This window comes from Amblyraja radiata, chromosome 20, assembly GCF_010909765.2.
Source record: "Amblyraja radiata isolate CabotCenter1 chromosome 20, sAmbRad1.1.pri, whole genome shotgun sequence".
Classification (NCBI taxonomy): domain Eukaryota; kingdom Metazoa; phylum Chordata; class Chondrichthyes; order Rajiformes; family Rajidae; genus Amblyraja; species Amblyraja radiata.
In genome coordinates this window covers 13,978,249-13,994,359 of record NC_045975.1, presented here as the reverse complement: position 1 = coordinate 13,994,359, position 16,111 = coordinate 13,978,249, and the positions used below count along the sequence as shown (strand labels likewise).

General features: G+C 44.1%; 1 protein-coding gene across 1 annotated transcript in view; it reads left to right on the top strand.

Moving 5' to 3' along the window:
* Positions 1-4,671: 4,671 nt before the first annotated feature.
* The window catches only part of hsd17b12 (hydroxysteroid 17-beta dehydrogenase 12), a 58,873-nt gene continuing 47,433 nt past the window's right edge, over positions 4,672-16,111 (top strand). The window contains exon 1 of the mRNA XM_033038889.1: positions 4,672-4,900. Within this exon, the coding sequence (XP_032894780.1) occupies positions 4,729-4,900 (172 nt within the window). The 5' untranslated portion in view covers positions 4,672-4,728. The remainder of the gene's footprint in view (positions 4,901-16,111) is intronic.

Sequence of the window (16,111 nt, the reverse complement as noted above, 5' to 3'; positions counted from 1 at the left end):
ATGGTCTACTGGGCAGCTGTGATCCTTGTTCACCTGCAAATGTCTGACAGAACGTGCTTACAACAAGCAGTGCAGAGCACTGGAGAGGTATGGGCAATGTTCTCGGCACAAGACCTTCTACATCTACTCACAGGACAACCAAACCTACATCAGCCAAGCCAACAAGCCTAGCACTGAAACTCTAATTATACTCTGTCCACTCGAAATGCAGATCATATCATTTGTTTTGCAGACATGAAGCATAAGGTCTACTCTTTCATGCACTTCCATGAATGAGTCAACAATCACTTGGAGCTCAGTCTCCAAATGTGCACACATGCAAGCATCCTCTGAATATTGCAGCTTGAAGTTGGGTTGGCAATGGTTTTGGAGTGAAGATGTCATAGGGATTGAACTGTATCCAATGTATCATGTAGATTAACTCCTCTCCAGCAGGAATTTTATATGGAAGTTAGGTGCAACCTTTCTGCAAGAAAGATTGGGACAAGTGCTAGAGAAATGTCACACTGAGCACTGAGCTTGAGTTTTTTGTAGATGATTATTACTTGCATCCTATCATGAAGCAAATGTAAAATTACACGTTTCTGTAGCCTATTAGATTTGTAAAGGATGTTTCACAGGCCTCTTAACTGATGGAATAAGAGGCTCTTGGGAGGTCAGATGGGCCATTATAGTATTTTTCTTGGAGTTGGTGCAGGGTGAATATTATATCCACCGTAGCGTTAGCTAGATGAATCTATACTATGATTTGAGGGGCAACTCTTCTGCCGCAGATAGGATGCACTTAGGAAAATCCAATGGTGACTTTCCCTGTGTTAGAGAGTAGAGGGACCTCTCTTTGGGTTCTATGGGTAGATTTGTCTCTTTGCTTGACAGTGGTCATGTTACAGCACATCCAAAGTCTTGGTATGCCCTGCTCTTCCCAGTGGTGAATTTATGACTGATTTTCATTTGCACCACTTTTTCAAACTTCAGCAGGATACAGTCAACTCGTGAAGTCTGTTCCCAAGGTCTTGTTGATCATGGCTGTACCAGGTAGTTTGCAATAAAAATTGAGTCAAAGATGCTTATGTCAAGAGCTGAGTCATGTTCAAGAATTGCCACTGATAGTCTCTCAGACCTTGAGAAATTTACCTCCATTCTTGGTTCTCAGTGAAGATCACCCTTGTGTGTTTGCGCAGTAAATGGCCGTAACAGCAAGAAGATTCCAGGTTTTTCCAGGTTATCAGTGAATTGCTATATGTCCTGCACTTCCTTTTCACCCATCATTATATTCATGGGTTTTATGTTGGATCTTGACCTTCAGTCTACCCACAGAGCTATTTACTTTCCTTTGGGCTATGGAGGGCCTTGCATGAAAATTGTCATGAACTCCCAACAAAATGTATGCCTGATGCACCCAATGCCATCAAATATTGTAAACATGTTTGTTCAATGCCTGTATCCCATGCCAGCCATGTATTTAATCTATTTTTATCATCTTGGTTTATTTCTGCTCAAAATATATACTTAAAAAGTAGAAGTTAATAAAATATAAATTTTAAATTAAGAATAGAAGAGAGATCTCAAATCCTGCTTAGCCAACCATGTCGCGATAGGTCAATGGCTGGCAATTTTTATTTTGCAAAACTGTTTTGAATTATTTGTTAAAGAGTGATATTTTATCATTATTGCATTTAGTTATCAGTTTTATAATTTAACTTAATTAAATACAAAACTAACAATAGCCAGTACTAATCAGTAGGTCCCATTTAATAAATAATAGAACCAAGCTTTAAACACTATATGTCAACTGTTTGCTTGCCCATTGTTTTGTTAGCAAAATAAATAATCGATAATCATTACGTTGGTTTAAGAAAAAAGGTATTTTATTGTATACTTTCATACTTCATATGGTTTGTGTTTATTACAAAGCACAATTGAATGACTGTGCTTCTCAAAATTAATGTTATTGTTACATTGTTAAAATATTATTTTTTGACCAAATAGAGCAAACACAATTTTTTTTCATGTATATGTGCAGTTTATAAATGAGTATTATACTACCGTGTCTGCTTTTTTAAAGCTTACAGCGGCCAGTTGGTTTCTAGGACAGAAACATGCACATATTAAAAGCCAAAGCCATTTTGTACTAGAAAGCCAATATATTTATTTTGCTAAATTCTCATTGCAATATTTGTACGAGAATATGTATAAAATTTCTGATGCAGGTTATTTGTGCTGAAGAAAATTAGGTTTAAAGTATATTTGACTAAAGTAACTCAATATTGTAATTATCTAGGTAAAAAAATAATTCATGATCATAAGAATTAAGTAAAAATTCGATGCAGGTATTACACAGTAACACATGGTTAAAATATATGTAATTGCAATGTTTTATTAGGTTAGTAATCTAAAAATGGGAAAATCAAGCATTTGATTGATACATTTGAAGCCAAAGCCATTTTTTTTAATTGAAAATATAAATACAATGTGTATAATTCCACAATAAATGACAGTGAAAACATCTTAAAAATACATTGTTTAAAATACCAATTACTATAACAAAGAATATAAATTATTGGATAGGTGGTATCTTTAAGTATTTACATTGAAAAAGTGAAATCTGATTTTGGTACTTTCTGTGATTACAAATCAAATACTTTATTTCATGACAAATTTGAAGAAATAACATTTTTTACATTTATTGTATTATATTTTTTTACTGTGTGTACCAATGTGGGGTGCGGTATTATTTGAAATAGAGATTCTGGTTACGTTGGATTGTTATTTGGAATAAATACAAAAAGACGTACAGATTTTTTTTGTTACTTTAATCTAAAACACGGGACGTATTTTTCCACACATGTCTAAGGCAACAATGGCACAAATTTAAATAAACATGGAATGAATTGTTAGAGAATGATGTAGCAAAATTTAGGAAGAAAATGAAGATATTTACTTTACAAAACAATTGACCATCAGTGATTGAATCTGTTCAGACATTGTTGTTTTGACATTATAATAAAAAAATGTAGATATGTGCCAGCCTGTTTGAACATGTGGAATTCGTATAGATTTTATAAAATGAGTTATCGTGAAACATATGGCATTCCATGTTCTTTAAATAGCCATAAGAGCTATAGGCAGAGTGTATAGTACATTATTGCGTTATTTAAAAGAAGACTATGGACATAATATTTAATGATAAATCAAACCCATAAATTTGACTGAGAATAATAAAATATCCAGAAAGAAAACATTCAATGCATTTTATTAATCAATTTTAATAAAACAGAATACTATCTTTTTAGTTTCTGGTATGTTTGAATAAAAGATTTGTTATGTTTGTAACTAGTGAAGAATTATAGATGTAGGTAGTTTGTTAAATAAAGTCAAAAATTGTTGTCAACCATTTGTGATAGATTTGGTTTTCAAAGCAAATTTTAGTTGCTCCCTACGTACTCGAAATTGTTCTCTTGGAAATATATTGTACAAAAGGGGACAATTTAAATTTTAAAATGCATTTTGTTAATGTGCACATCACTAAATACAATGTAAAGATGACAGGGCATTTCAAAATTAAGATAAGCAGAGAAACGATAAGCATGACCGGTACTGTTATATTTTCAAGGTGTTATTTGAAGTAATTATTAGATTGTTTGAAAAATCAAAAATTATTTTAAAAGACGGGGACTGAATTGTAAAATTTAAGTTGCTGTTGAATCAAAAGAATAATGAACTCAAAATGGAGGAATGCTTTTTTGCCTGTAAAGGAATATTCTAAAATTTGTCACAAATTAGGATATAATAAATATCACAAGAACAAAGGCAACAAAAGTATATTTTGAATTATGATATTATAATTTTCAAAACATTGTGTACTTCCTTTTACGCGTGTCTTTGTATTAGAGACAGATAGTTACATTAAAACAATTTAAAGGGCCAATTCCTCAACAATTTTCTCTTGTAAATTGGTAAAAAATGTGTAAAAATCAGAATGTATTTTAAAAACTAATGTCGAATGTAAGATGTATATTGCAAGGTCAGTTACAGTATCATAGGAATCAGTGGCTGTTTAGTTAACACCTGTGCATACACCAGGCATTTAAATTCACCAAGAAACGAACTATGATTTTCAAATGAAATAATATTGTTCATTGTAACTGAAATCACTTTTTACGAGGCAATGCTGTCAGATTAATATGTATTGTTTTCACAGAAGAGTCCAAGAGTGTTTGATAACATGCAATTTATTGTAAAAGGAATAGCGATTGAAATAAATGATCACACGGACATGCACCGGAATGTTGAGAGTAAATATTTTCAATTTATTTTGCTAATTTGCCATAAATGTTAGAGAAATTCTGATCACATTCATCACTTCCGTGTTTGTGTGGCAGCAGAATCTCACGAGACGGTGACTGGGACCAAAGATCCTATAGCTATAAGATCTTTGACTGGGACTTCGTGTGACGCTGGGATTGTGGGGGATGGAGTTTAAATTACCCTTGAACCTACGGGGCGACATCACGATCAAACTACATGTCCCGTAATGCAATGCGCGCCAGTAGTCGTCCCGGAAACGGCCGTGGGCTTGACGTGCACGCTAACCAATGGCCAGCGGGGAAGCGAAGGGGTTGTCCAATGAATGGCCGGAGGGGGGGCGGGTTCGTCCGGTCACGTGTCCTGCTGCTCTTGCGCGGCCTCAGTAGCAGGTAGCTAGTCGTTGCTGCCGGTGCTGAAGTGATGGGTCCCGCCGAGATGTTGGGCTCCGTGTCGGCGCCCCAGCTCTTTTACTGGGTCGGGGTCGCCGCTGTGACCTGGCTTTCGTTGAAAATGACGTGCCGGCTGTTGAACGGGGCGCGGGTCTTCCTAGTCGGGACCGGCCTCAAGGTGGAAAGCTTCGGTCGCTGGGCAGGTGAGTGGCGGGGCCCGGACGTGGAGAGGAATGAGCGGCCGGCAGGGCAGTAGCGGGGCCCGGGCGTGGAGAGGAATTGGCGGCCGGGCGGAGAGTGGTGAGGCCCGGGCGTGGGGAGGAATTGGCGGCCCGGGCGGAGAGTGCTGGGGCCCGGGTGTCCTGGGGAATGGGCGGCCGGTGGGCGAGTGGTGAGGCCCGGGCGTGCGGAGGAATGTGCCGGCTCCCAGCGGCCACTAAACGTCGACAAAGCAATTATGGAGCCGAGGGTTCCCCCCAGTTCTGTTGTCTCTAATCTTGACTAACTCCCGTCCACCGAACCATCACCCCTCCCCTGTCCCACTCTGAGTCCGGTGCAGGTATGGGTTTGTAATCCCCGCGTTCAGAAGAGTGGAAACGTGAGGTGTTAGTGACAGGGTGGGATGCAGGTCATTGTTTAATGCAAGAGGTCCCCATTTGAAAGATTAGGTGTTGTTTTCAAACGATAGTAGTTATGAGTGTTTAGAATTGTTCCTCAAAGGGCGGTGGAAACCGATTTTTGAATACCTTTGGGGCACAGGGAGATATAATTGAAACTTGAATCGATAAATGTACATGATTTAAAAAAAAAGATTTAGATTTAAATCGTTTGAACCGTGATCTTAATAATGCAGATTTGAGATGCTCTAGTACCTAATGTGCAAGTTCATACATTGCATTAATTGTGTGTCCTGCACTCACCAATTACTTTGTCTTTTTTTTTGCTCCCTTTCTATTTTGTGAATCCAGGTATTATATCACTCTAGCAATTCTACCATTTTTTTCCATGTTATTTTATAGCTTTGGTAATTATATTTAAAATATTAGGATTTTTCATCAGTTTATCTGCAAATTAACCATGGCTTATTTCATCATATTGATATTCAAAAATGATTTGTGTCACATAACAGACATGGAACTTAGCAATACTTAGTTTTGAAGACATGGTAGTAACTTGAATATCTAATTAAGGGATGAAGTGTAAATATTAATGTTGAATAGATGTTTTTTTCTCACTAGAGAGAAATATGTTCCAATTACATTTTGCTAGTAACAGTTTGTGCAAAAAGTAAAATTTGAAAGTTTTCAGATCTTGTTAGACTTGACTATGTTGTCATAGGTTTTAGGAGCCATAGTTAAACTTGCAAATTAGGCAGTCTCTGCTTTAAAAGAACACTTAACCAGAATATTATGTGAACGTATCCTTCCTTGTGTCTGATACTGTATTATTTATCTCTGGATGTGGGGGGGGGGGGGGTCATTTTATTTATTTCATGTAGTGAAGATAGTGTAATGAGGTTTTATCTTCAACATACAGTATTTTGTAAACGTGAAGACTATGAATGTGATCAAACATCAGTGTTGGGAACTGTGAAGAGAATAATTATTGCAGTAGGGTATAAATCCAAACATTTGTGGAATGGCAGATGATATTTATGGTGGTGAAATGTAAGTTAATGCATTTTGGTGGGAAGAGAAGAGGTGATATAGAATGAAACGTACTGTTCTAAAAGGTTTAGGAGTAGAGGGACAGGATATGTGTATACATTATTGAAAGTGGTAGGGCAAATTGAGGAAATGGGCTGTCAAGGGACAGATTACAAAAGCAGGGAATTTATGTGAAACCTTTTTTAAAAAAACTACTGTTCCCTCAACAAAAATATTTTATTGTGGTTGCCACAAAGGAGGAATGTGATGGTATTATGGGGGCGGGATACAAAAATGAAGAAATGCACCATGTTTGGAATATGGAATGGATTGGAATATGGCCTGCAGTTATGGTGTTGACGGGTTCCATTGGCCTTGAAGAGGGAATTGGTGGAGAAATGTTTGCAAGACCACAATGGAAAGGTGGTGTGAGAAGCTGGATTTGCTCTAGTGGAGAGCATGGGCATGATGGGTTGAATGTCTGCCTGTACTGTAATTATTTGTTATTCTAGCATTGTTTTTTGTGCAGTTTCATTTTTCAGCTTTTATTTATATCTACATTTGGCAGATCCACTAAATAACATGGCTTCACCAACCTCCGCCAGCAACACTGGCTTTGGTATCATTCAGTCTTTCTTGTCACATTTTTTTGCAACTCTCATTACTTTCCAACTTTTTGTAGTATTAGTATGAGGTAATTTATCTAAAAAGTTAATTTTGTTTCTCTCTACACAGACTGTCCAATCTTCTGAATATTTACATCATTTTACTTTTATTTCATTTCTCAGACACGTGTTCTTCAACGTTTAATCTTTACTGGATACAGGCATGGCTTGCCTGTATTGTTCATCCCTAAATCCCCTTGAAAGTGGTGGTGAGCTGCCACTCTGAACTGCTACTGCCTGTATGAAGAGGCAGTCACATGCTGCTGATCACATGTCAGTTTGGCCCAGCAATGATTATAGCTTCTATGAATGTTTGGTTTAGAGTGAATTGGCAAATGATAGTGCCATTTTGCTTTTACCTTCAAGTTGATGAAGATCATGAGTTTGGGAGATGTTACCTGATATGCTGGAGCACTCCATTGTCACCATGTGCTGATCATGGAGGGAGTGAAAGGATGGTGGTTGTATTACCAGCCAATGGACAGAATTGTGCTGGGTATTGTTAACCTGCTTGTATTGTTGGAACTGTGATGCCAGAAAGTGAACAGGTGCCAGGCGGCAGAGGCCTGCCTGGGGCACCTTGGCCGTGGTGCCCACCGGAAGACCCGAAGGCTCAGCTAACCTCAGAACTGCGAACGCGCCCGGAGGACCAAAAGACTTGGAGGACTGCGGTACCTGGAGAGAGCTGCCGGAGATATCGAACACGAGGAACATGGGCCATTAGGAGGCTGATACCTCCAGCGCCTTCAAGGCTGGCTGCAGGAAGTGCCCCCGTGACGCAAAAATGGCTGGGTCAGTCGCGGGCCGATTCAGTTGGAGGTGATGGAGGAAGGCTCTGCAGGAGCCTCGAATTGGGAACTGTTAGTGTAGAAATAATGCCAAAACATAGTGGCGCCTGCATGTGTAAATATGCAAAAAGAATTTCACTATGCAGTTGTAGGGTGGAGAGAAAAAATATGGCTGTGATTGGCTGGAGACCAAGATTAAGCTGGAGTTGAGGGAAATGAATGATAACATAGGAGCGAACGGGTGCAAAACTATGCTGGAATTGAGACATTCTGTGATCGTTGGAAATCTGAAATGTGGCTTCACCACTGGGGATGAGCTGCCGTTCTTGTTAACGTTGGGTTTTGTAGGGGTAATGTAATAGAACAAAGACAGGGTACAGTGGAACTGGATGAGGAGATAGTGATGTGCAACTATTAGCCTATTAGTGAATGGAGGCCTGCACAGCAGTCACCATGGTTTTTGTATTCACCATTGAGTGAAAGCCTTATCATGACCAATACTGAAATTTAATACATACTGAAATTTAAGTACTGCTATCAGTTTCCCATTATCCAACTGATTTAATCCTTGTTCCTTGCAGAAGCCTACCAATGTGTTGTGTAATTTGGAGACCAACACTGAGCAGTGTAGTGTGTTGTGCTGTAGGTATAGTTACAATACATTTAGCATTTCCTCAGCTTTAGATTTTGTTCCCATCTATAAAATGCAAGTCTTTTCTTTAGAATTATCTAGATTTCTGCAGCTCTCTAATTGTTTTCTTTAAAATAGATGCCACATTTGCTTCTGTTTGCTGAATTAAAAACAATTCTAGATGTTCACATTATATTAACCCTAGTTATCACCTTCAATATCAGATGGAAACTGTAATGACTTCCAAACACGTGTGGTCTTCACTACATGTTTTATTATAGACACTGGTATAAAACACACACTGTGCCCTAGCTGTCCGTGGTCTGTCACTGGAGCTAGAGAGCGAGAGAGACGTGGGGAGGCTACAGTTATACAGAAGATAATGGGGAGTGGTTAGTAGTGGTGAGGTCACTATGTTAAAGGAGCATCTACATCCTTCCCCTCGGAAACAAAGTATTATGGCAGTGACAGTGCGACCACGACTCATACGCTAGAAACACCCTCCGCGCGTACACCGGCAGGAAACAGTTAACACATTCACGCAAACTCCCCGTAATGTACAGGCGGCTTGACCAACCGCCCGGAGCGGGTGCGCAGCCCACCCTCCCCCCCCTCCGCAGGAAGAGCAGGGACGAGAGCCGGGGCGGCGACAGGGGAACGGGCAGGAGAACTTGCGGGAGAGGGAGGACGAGGAGAGCGGGGAGGTGAAGCGGGCACGGGAGCGGGCGAGGAAGGCGAAGGCGGACTGGGAGGAGCCGAGGGAGAACGGGGCACACAGAGCTGAGACGGCAGAGTCCTGGGCATGCGAGGAGCGGAGGGCAGAGAGGAAGGAACCGGAGGGGCAAAAGGGGCAGCAGGGGGTGGAGAGGGCTCGTTGACCAGGAGCAAATGCTGGCGGGACCGGCGGTAGATGGTACCCTCGTAGTCAATGAGGTAAGACCGAGGAGAGCCCGCAGAGCCGACGACCATGGCTAGCCGGTAGTGGCCGGAGGGGGACCGCATCCGGACCACCTGATTTGGGAAGAGACGCAGAAGGGGACAACGGGACTTGTCGTGGGAGCGCTTCTGAATGGCCTGTTTCTGGGCAAAACGCTCCTGGACGGTGGTAGGGCTGAGGACCGCGGGCTGCAGAGATCGCTGGGAGACAGGGATCGGGGGGCGTGTGGTGCGGGACATGAGCCGCTGAGCAGGCGAGCCCAGGGCAGGGTCACGGGAAATATTGCGGAAGGCTGAGGATGGCCAGGTAAAAGTCCGACCGCGAAGGTCTGCCATGCTCCAACAACTCCTTTGCACTGCGGACGGCGCGCTCAGCAAGGCCGTTGCTCTGCGGGTACTCGGGGCTGCTGGTGATGTGGCGAAAGTTCCAGGATGCAGAGAAGGCGCTGAACTCCGCACTGGAGAACTGGCCGCCGTTGTCAGACTGCAAAGTAACTGGGGAGGCAAAGGTCGCAAAGTGGCGGCGCAGCTTCCCGATGACAGCAGCAGATGTGAGGGTGGGCAGCTGAGCCACCTCGAAACAGCTGGAGTAGGAGTCCACAAGGACCAGGAAATGTTTGCCACGCCACTCAAAAATGTCAGTGGCGACCGACATCCACGGCAGGGCGGGGGCAGGCTGCTGCAGGAGCGGCAGGCGTTGCTGGTGGGGAGCGAGGCAGTTGCAGGTCGAGCAGGCAGAGACCCTGTCCCGGATGTCTTGCGCCATGCCGGGCCAATAAAACTGACTTTGGGCCTAGGACAGAGTGGCTTCGGCCCCTGGATGGCTGCTGTGGGCAGACTGGAAGTAGTGGTCCCGCAGCGCAGCAGGCACCACGACCTTGTGGCCCTTCACCACCACGCTGTCGTGCAGTACAAGTTCATCCCGGACGAGGAAGTATGGCGCAGCACCATCAGGCAGGGATGAGTGGCGGTCGGGCCAGCCACGGCGGATGACGTCCGCAAGCTGTTGCAGGGCAGGATCCTTGGCAGTGTGCTGAACCAGGGACTGCATCTGCTGGGAAGGCACAATGTTAACGTTCAATATCATCAGGTCAGACGACTCGTACGGGTGTTGGGCAGTGGACGCCAGCGGTGCGCGGGACAACGTGTCGGCCACAAACATGTCCTTGCCCTTGCGGTACACAATTCGAAAGGTGAAACGCTGGAGCTGCAGCATCATACGCTGCAGGCGGGATGAGGCAACGTGTATCGGCTTATTCAGGATCGTGACCAGCGGCTGGTGGTCGGTCTCAATAGTGAAGGTGTTGCCCAGGATGTAGTCCTTGAACTTCGAGCAGGCAAACACCACGGCAAGGAGCTCTTTCTCGATCTGAGCGTAACGCTGCTCAGCAGGGGTCATGGTGCGGGAAGCGTAGGAGACAGGCAGCTGCAGCCTGTCGTAGAGCTGCAGGCAGGCGGCACCAAGGCCGAACTTCGAGGCATCGCAGGTGAGGACGATGGGGCGCTTGAGGTTGAAAAATTTGAGAGTGGGGGCGCGGGCCAACTGGGACTTCAGGGCTTCGAAAGCCGACTGATGGTGCGGGAACCAAACCCAGGCGGTGTCCTTCTTGGTCAGTTCCCTCAAGGGCGCACTCAGCTCGCTGAGGTCGGGAATGAATTTCCCCAGGTAGTTCACCATGCCCAGAAAGCGCTGCAGGCTGGGCACGTCGGTCGGAGCGGGCATCCCCGAGACCGCAGCCGTCTTCTGTGGGTCTGGCTTCAGACCCTCAGCCGTGAAGACGTGTCCCACGTACGTGACCTCCGGGACGCGGAAACGGCACTTCTTGGGGTTCAGTTCGAGGTTGACCTCACGAGCCCTATCCAGGATTTGACGGAGGTGGAGGTTGTGCTCAGCGACGTCCCTCCCGTACACCAGGATGTCGTCGACAATGATAGCACACGGCAGACCGGCAAACAGCTGCTCCATGGTGCGCTGGAAAACCTCGCTGGCAGAGTTGATCCCGAAAGGCATGCGGAGGAAACGGAACCTGCCGAAAGGAGTGCTGAAGGTGGTCAGGAAGGAGGAACATTCGTCCAGCGGAATCTGCCAGAAAGAGCTCTTGGCATCGAGGACAGAGAATACAGTGGCTGGGCCAACCTGTGCAGCGACGTCCTCCACCGTTCGCATGGGGTAGTGCGGGCGCTTGATGGCAAGGTTTAGGTCTTTTGGGTTGATGCAGATTCGAATCTCGCTCTTGTCCTTCTTTGCTGCAACAACCATGGTGGAGACCCACCGGGTGGGATCACTCACCTCCTTGAGTATGCCCGTGGCCACCATGTGGCGCAGAGTCGACTCCACCCTGTCCTTCATGGCAAAGGATACGCGGTGAGCCGGGCGGACCACCAGATCGACCTCCGGGTCCACAACGATCTTGTAGTTGCAGGGTAACTTCCCCAACACATCATCAAAACGATCGGGGTACTCGATCATGGGGTCCATGGGGGCCTGCACCGTGTGGATACCGCAGTGGAAGGAAACCAAACCGAGGTCCTGGCACGCACGAGCGCCCAACAGAGTAACATTCTCAGAGTCTAGCAGGAGGAAAGTGAGGGGCCGAGAGGTCTCCAGAACTGTGCAGAGCTGGTGTGAGCACTCCTCCCCCATAGGCATGAAGACGGGAGTCGTCGGGAGTAACCTTCTCACCAGATCTTATCTGTTCGAAGAGGCTCCTTGACATAACATTCGCAGTAAAGGTCGACCCATTCACGGTAACACGTACAGAGGGATCCTTTATCAAAGCAGGTGCACCCAAGAGCGAGAAAATAGACGATTCATCATGGGAGGAGACGTTATCTGAATCAGGGAGTTCGTCTGAATGGTGCTGGGAACCAAGAGCGCTATCAGGCTCAGCAAGGTTGTTTAGGCTCCTTCGTGGAGCAGGGCCTGCCAATGGAACGACAGGCAGCAGAAAAGTGATTGAGCTTTCGGCAGAAATTGCAAGTTTTCCCCAGCGCGGGGCAAACATTAAACTGATGACTAGCGAAGTTGCAGTTGGGGCAACGACGCGGGCCGTCCCCCGCGGGTGCGGGTGCGCTACGCTGGCGTGGCGGGCCATCGTACCGCCTGCGCCCAGCAGTGCTGGCATAGTGAATGTCCTGAGCAGCAGGTGTAGATACAGAGGCAACAGCAGCAGCCATGCGAGAGGAATGCAAAGCCTCGTTTAAAGTCAGGTCGGGCTTCCTTAAGAGCTCAGCCCGTAGCTTCTCGTCCTGTAGACCGTGAACCAGGACATCCCTGATCATTTGGTCGGGGGTCACCGTGTCAAGGCGGCAACGCCGAGCCAGGTGACACAACGAGGCAATGAAAGAGTCGATGTACTCCCCAGGGTTTTGGCGTCTGGTGAAAAACTTAAACCGCTCAATGATGCAATTAGTAGGAATGTCACAGAGCGCGGTGAATTTAGCCAAAAGACATACCGGGTCCTCAGCATCCTCACCAGCACCGTACTCGAACGATTCCGAACGTTCCATGGCCTCCGGGCCAGCCAGGTTAAGTAGCAGATGTGCCCGCACCTCCGGGGTGGCATTGGCATGGGCGATCGCGATGTAATGCTCGAAATCGAGTTTGAAGACCGCCCAACGGTGCACGATGTCTGAGTCAAACACCAGCATGTCAGGTTTACGACACGAGTTAGCCATGGCAAATAAAAGGGAAATTGGAACTGGGGGAAAGCAAAAAAAAACCCGATAGACAGGAGGCGCGAAGTACGACTTCTTGACACCATGTAATGACTTCCAAACACGTGTGGTCTTCACTACATGTTTTATTATAGACACTGGTATAAAACACACACTGTGCCCTAGCTGTCTGTGGTCTGTCACTGGAGCTAGAGAGCGAGAGAGACGTGGGGAGGCTACAGTTATACAGAAGATAATGGGGAGTGGTTAGTAGTGGTGAGGTCACTATGTTAAAGGAGCATGCACTGATCTACAGAAACCAGTGGTTGTTATTGCAAAAGCTAGGCCAGTGTTTCATCTATTTCTAATGTTTTCTGTTTCAGTATCCCGCAATATTTTTGTTATCAAGATTGGGGCCCTAAACCCAGTGAATTGTGCGAGATGCATTTTAAAGAAATAGTCATGATCTCCACTCTGTCTGTGCAGCAGAGGACTTCTCGTTATTATAGGACCACCTGGGTGAACTACTTGGTTGACGTAGATTACATGAAAAGGATTTGCAAACCTTTTATTTAAAAAAAAGAATTACTTTGTTAATCATCCAACTTTTGTGCTGGTAACACTGTGTAGCCTCAGTTTTCAATATTAGATCAAATTTATATTTCTCACTTTTCAAGGGATTGTGATTTCATTTAACTATGCACTCGTAAATTGTAAGTGCACACATTTCAGAATTGTTCAAATATACTTTGTAAACATTTATCAATGACCTATGAGGTCACTTCATCTACACTAAATTTCAATGATTAAAGAAATATGGATAAGAAACCAATTGATACCATCCAATCACTAACCCTGAAAACACCATTTATGGAACACTAACTGGAAATGCTGGAAACAACTTTTGCCTTTTCCCAGTTGTAACAAAGGTCTTGTTAATTCCACTTCCTTCCACAGGTGCTACCCAAGTTGAATATTTCCAGTCTGTACTTTTTTTGTTTTTTTCAATCGATTCGTTGTATTATTTCTCCTTTGCAGATAACGATGAACGATGGCAGTATACAATGTAGCGTAGGAAGAGACTGGGAATGCAAATTTATTTTGAAGTCCATTGATCCATTGTACAATTAATTTGACATGCACGATACTGATGTGCATTTATGGATCACAAGCAGTGCCATTCATACAATAAACCTTTGGCCTGAATAATTTTAAGTTCTGAGTGGATTTGAACAAAATATTTGCCATGTGACCAGAGAAGTGGCTCTGACATGGACTGTCATCAGCTGAATAACTTTCTAACAAAATATGCCAAGTGACTTGGTAGTATGGATTTAGAACTAGTTTACAGAAGGCAGGATGGGGTGGAAGGACAATATTCAGACTAGAGGTCTGTGATCAGTGGAGATTCACGGGGCTCTGTGCTGGGGCCTATTTGTGATTATATATAAATCACTTGGATGCAAACGTAGACATGTTGGCTACTAAGTTTGCAGATGGCGCCAGGATTGCTGAGGTCGCAGGCTAAGGAAGGCTGTCGAAGTATATAGCTACAGAAATTGGCGAAAAATAGATGGAGTTTAATCTGAACAAGTGCGAGGTGTCGGACTATGGGATGTCAAATGTAAGCGTAAAATATACAATTAATGGCATGACCTTTAACAGCATTTATGTTCAGAGAGATTTGGGGGTCCTAGTCAATATCTCCCTAGATGGAGTGGGAAAGGCGGCATATGGTATGCTTACTTTCTTCAGTCGGGCCATTGAGAAAAGAGTCAGGAAGTCATGATGTAGCTTTACAGCATTTAAGATTAAGCTGCGTTTGTAAGTATTACGTGCCATTCGGGTCGCGTCATAGGACAGGGTGCAGAGGAGATTTATCAGTGATGCCTGTATTAGTTTAAGAAGGAACTGCAGATGCTAGAAAATCGAAGGTACACAAAAATGCTGGAGAAACTCAGCGGGTGCAGCAGCATCTATGGAGCGAATGAAATAGGCAACGTTTCGGGCCGAAACCATTTCCTTCGCTCCATAGATGATGCTGCACCCGCTGAGTTTCTCCAGCATTTTTGTGTACCCTGTATTAGTTTATATTGGCTATGGGGGGAGGTTGGACAGGTTTGGATTGTTTACTCTGGAACATGCGGGAAGACCCGATAGGGATTATGCACTGACCGATAGTTGGTGTAGACATCACGTTCTGCACAGCCATTTTGTGAGCCGAAGGGCATTTTCTGTTCTGTTCTATGGTATCATATGTGCTGTTTTGAAATGTATATTGTTGATATTTTCCTCTCCTTGGTGTTCTTTATCTCAAATGTTACAACATTAGTAACAATTTTAAGACCAATGAGCCAAAGGACAATGGTTTAAAAGAAACATTGTTCAATATAAAATAAATAAGAATTGTTTAATTATACAGAAGATTGCAAAAGTGGATATGAGCAATTCTAGGAATTTTTGAGCAGAACAGCACTATTGTTTCCCATCATTACTCGGGAATTGAGAAGATTGGAAAACATTTGCCTAGCTTTTAAAGTTGTATTTGGTTTTATATATAGGCTGGCATATGAACAATGTGAACTGCAGTCAAGGCAATTTCAGTGTAGCTTGCAATAATACCATCTATGTAGGAAAGAACTGCAGATGCTGGTTTAAATTGAAGGTAGACACAAAATGCTGGAGTAACTCAGCGGGACAGGAAGCCCCTCTGGAGATAAGGAATGGATGACGTTTCTGGTCGAGACCCTTCAGACTGATGTCAGGAGTGGGCGGGTGACCCATCTGGTTGGTCTGCAGTGGAAATTATTTTTAGATACTTGTGTGCCATTTTTAGCTTGCAAAATAATCATTCTCATTGAGATGGCAAGGCATCAATTCCTATGATTGTGATGGGGACAGGTTTTTTCCCATCAATGAAGTAGAACATTTTCAGATCCTGATTTAACTTGGGGAATGAAACGAGTAGCTTGCAGATCTTGACGATCAATGTCCCTTGCACAACAGCATAGTCAGTGAGAGGTTGGAAGGAATCCTTGAGACTTTTTTGTTTAACCTCAAAATGCAAGTGTAAATATTTCATATTTGGAGG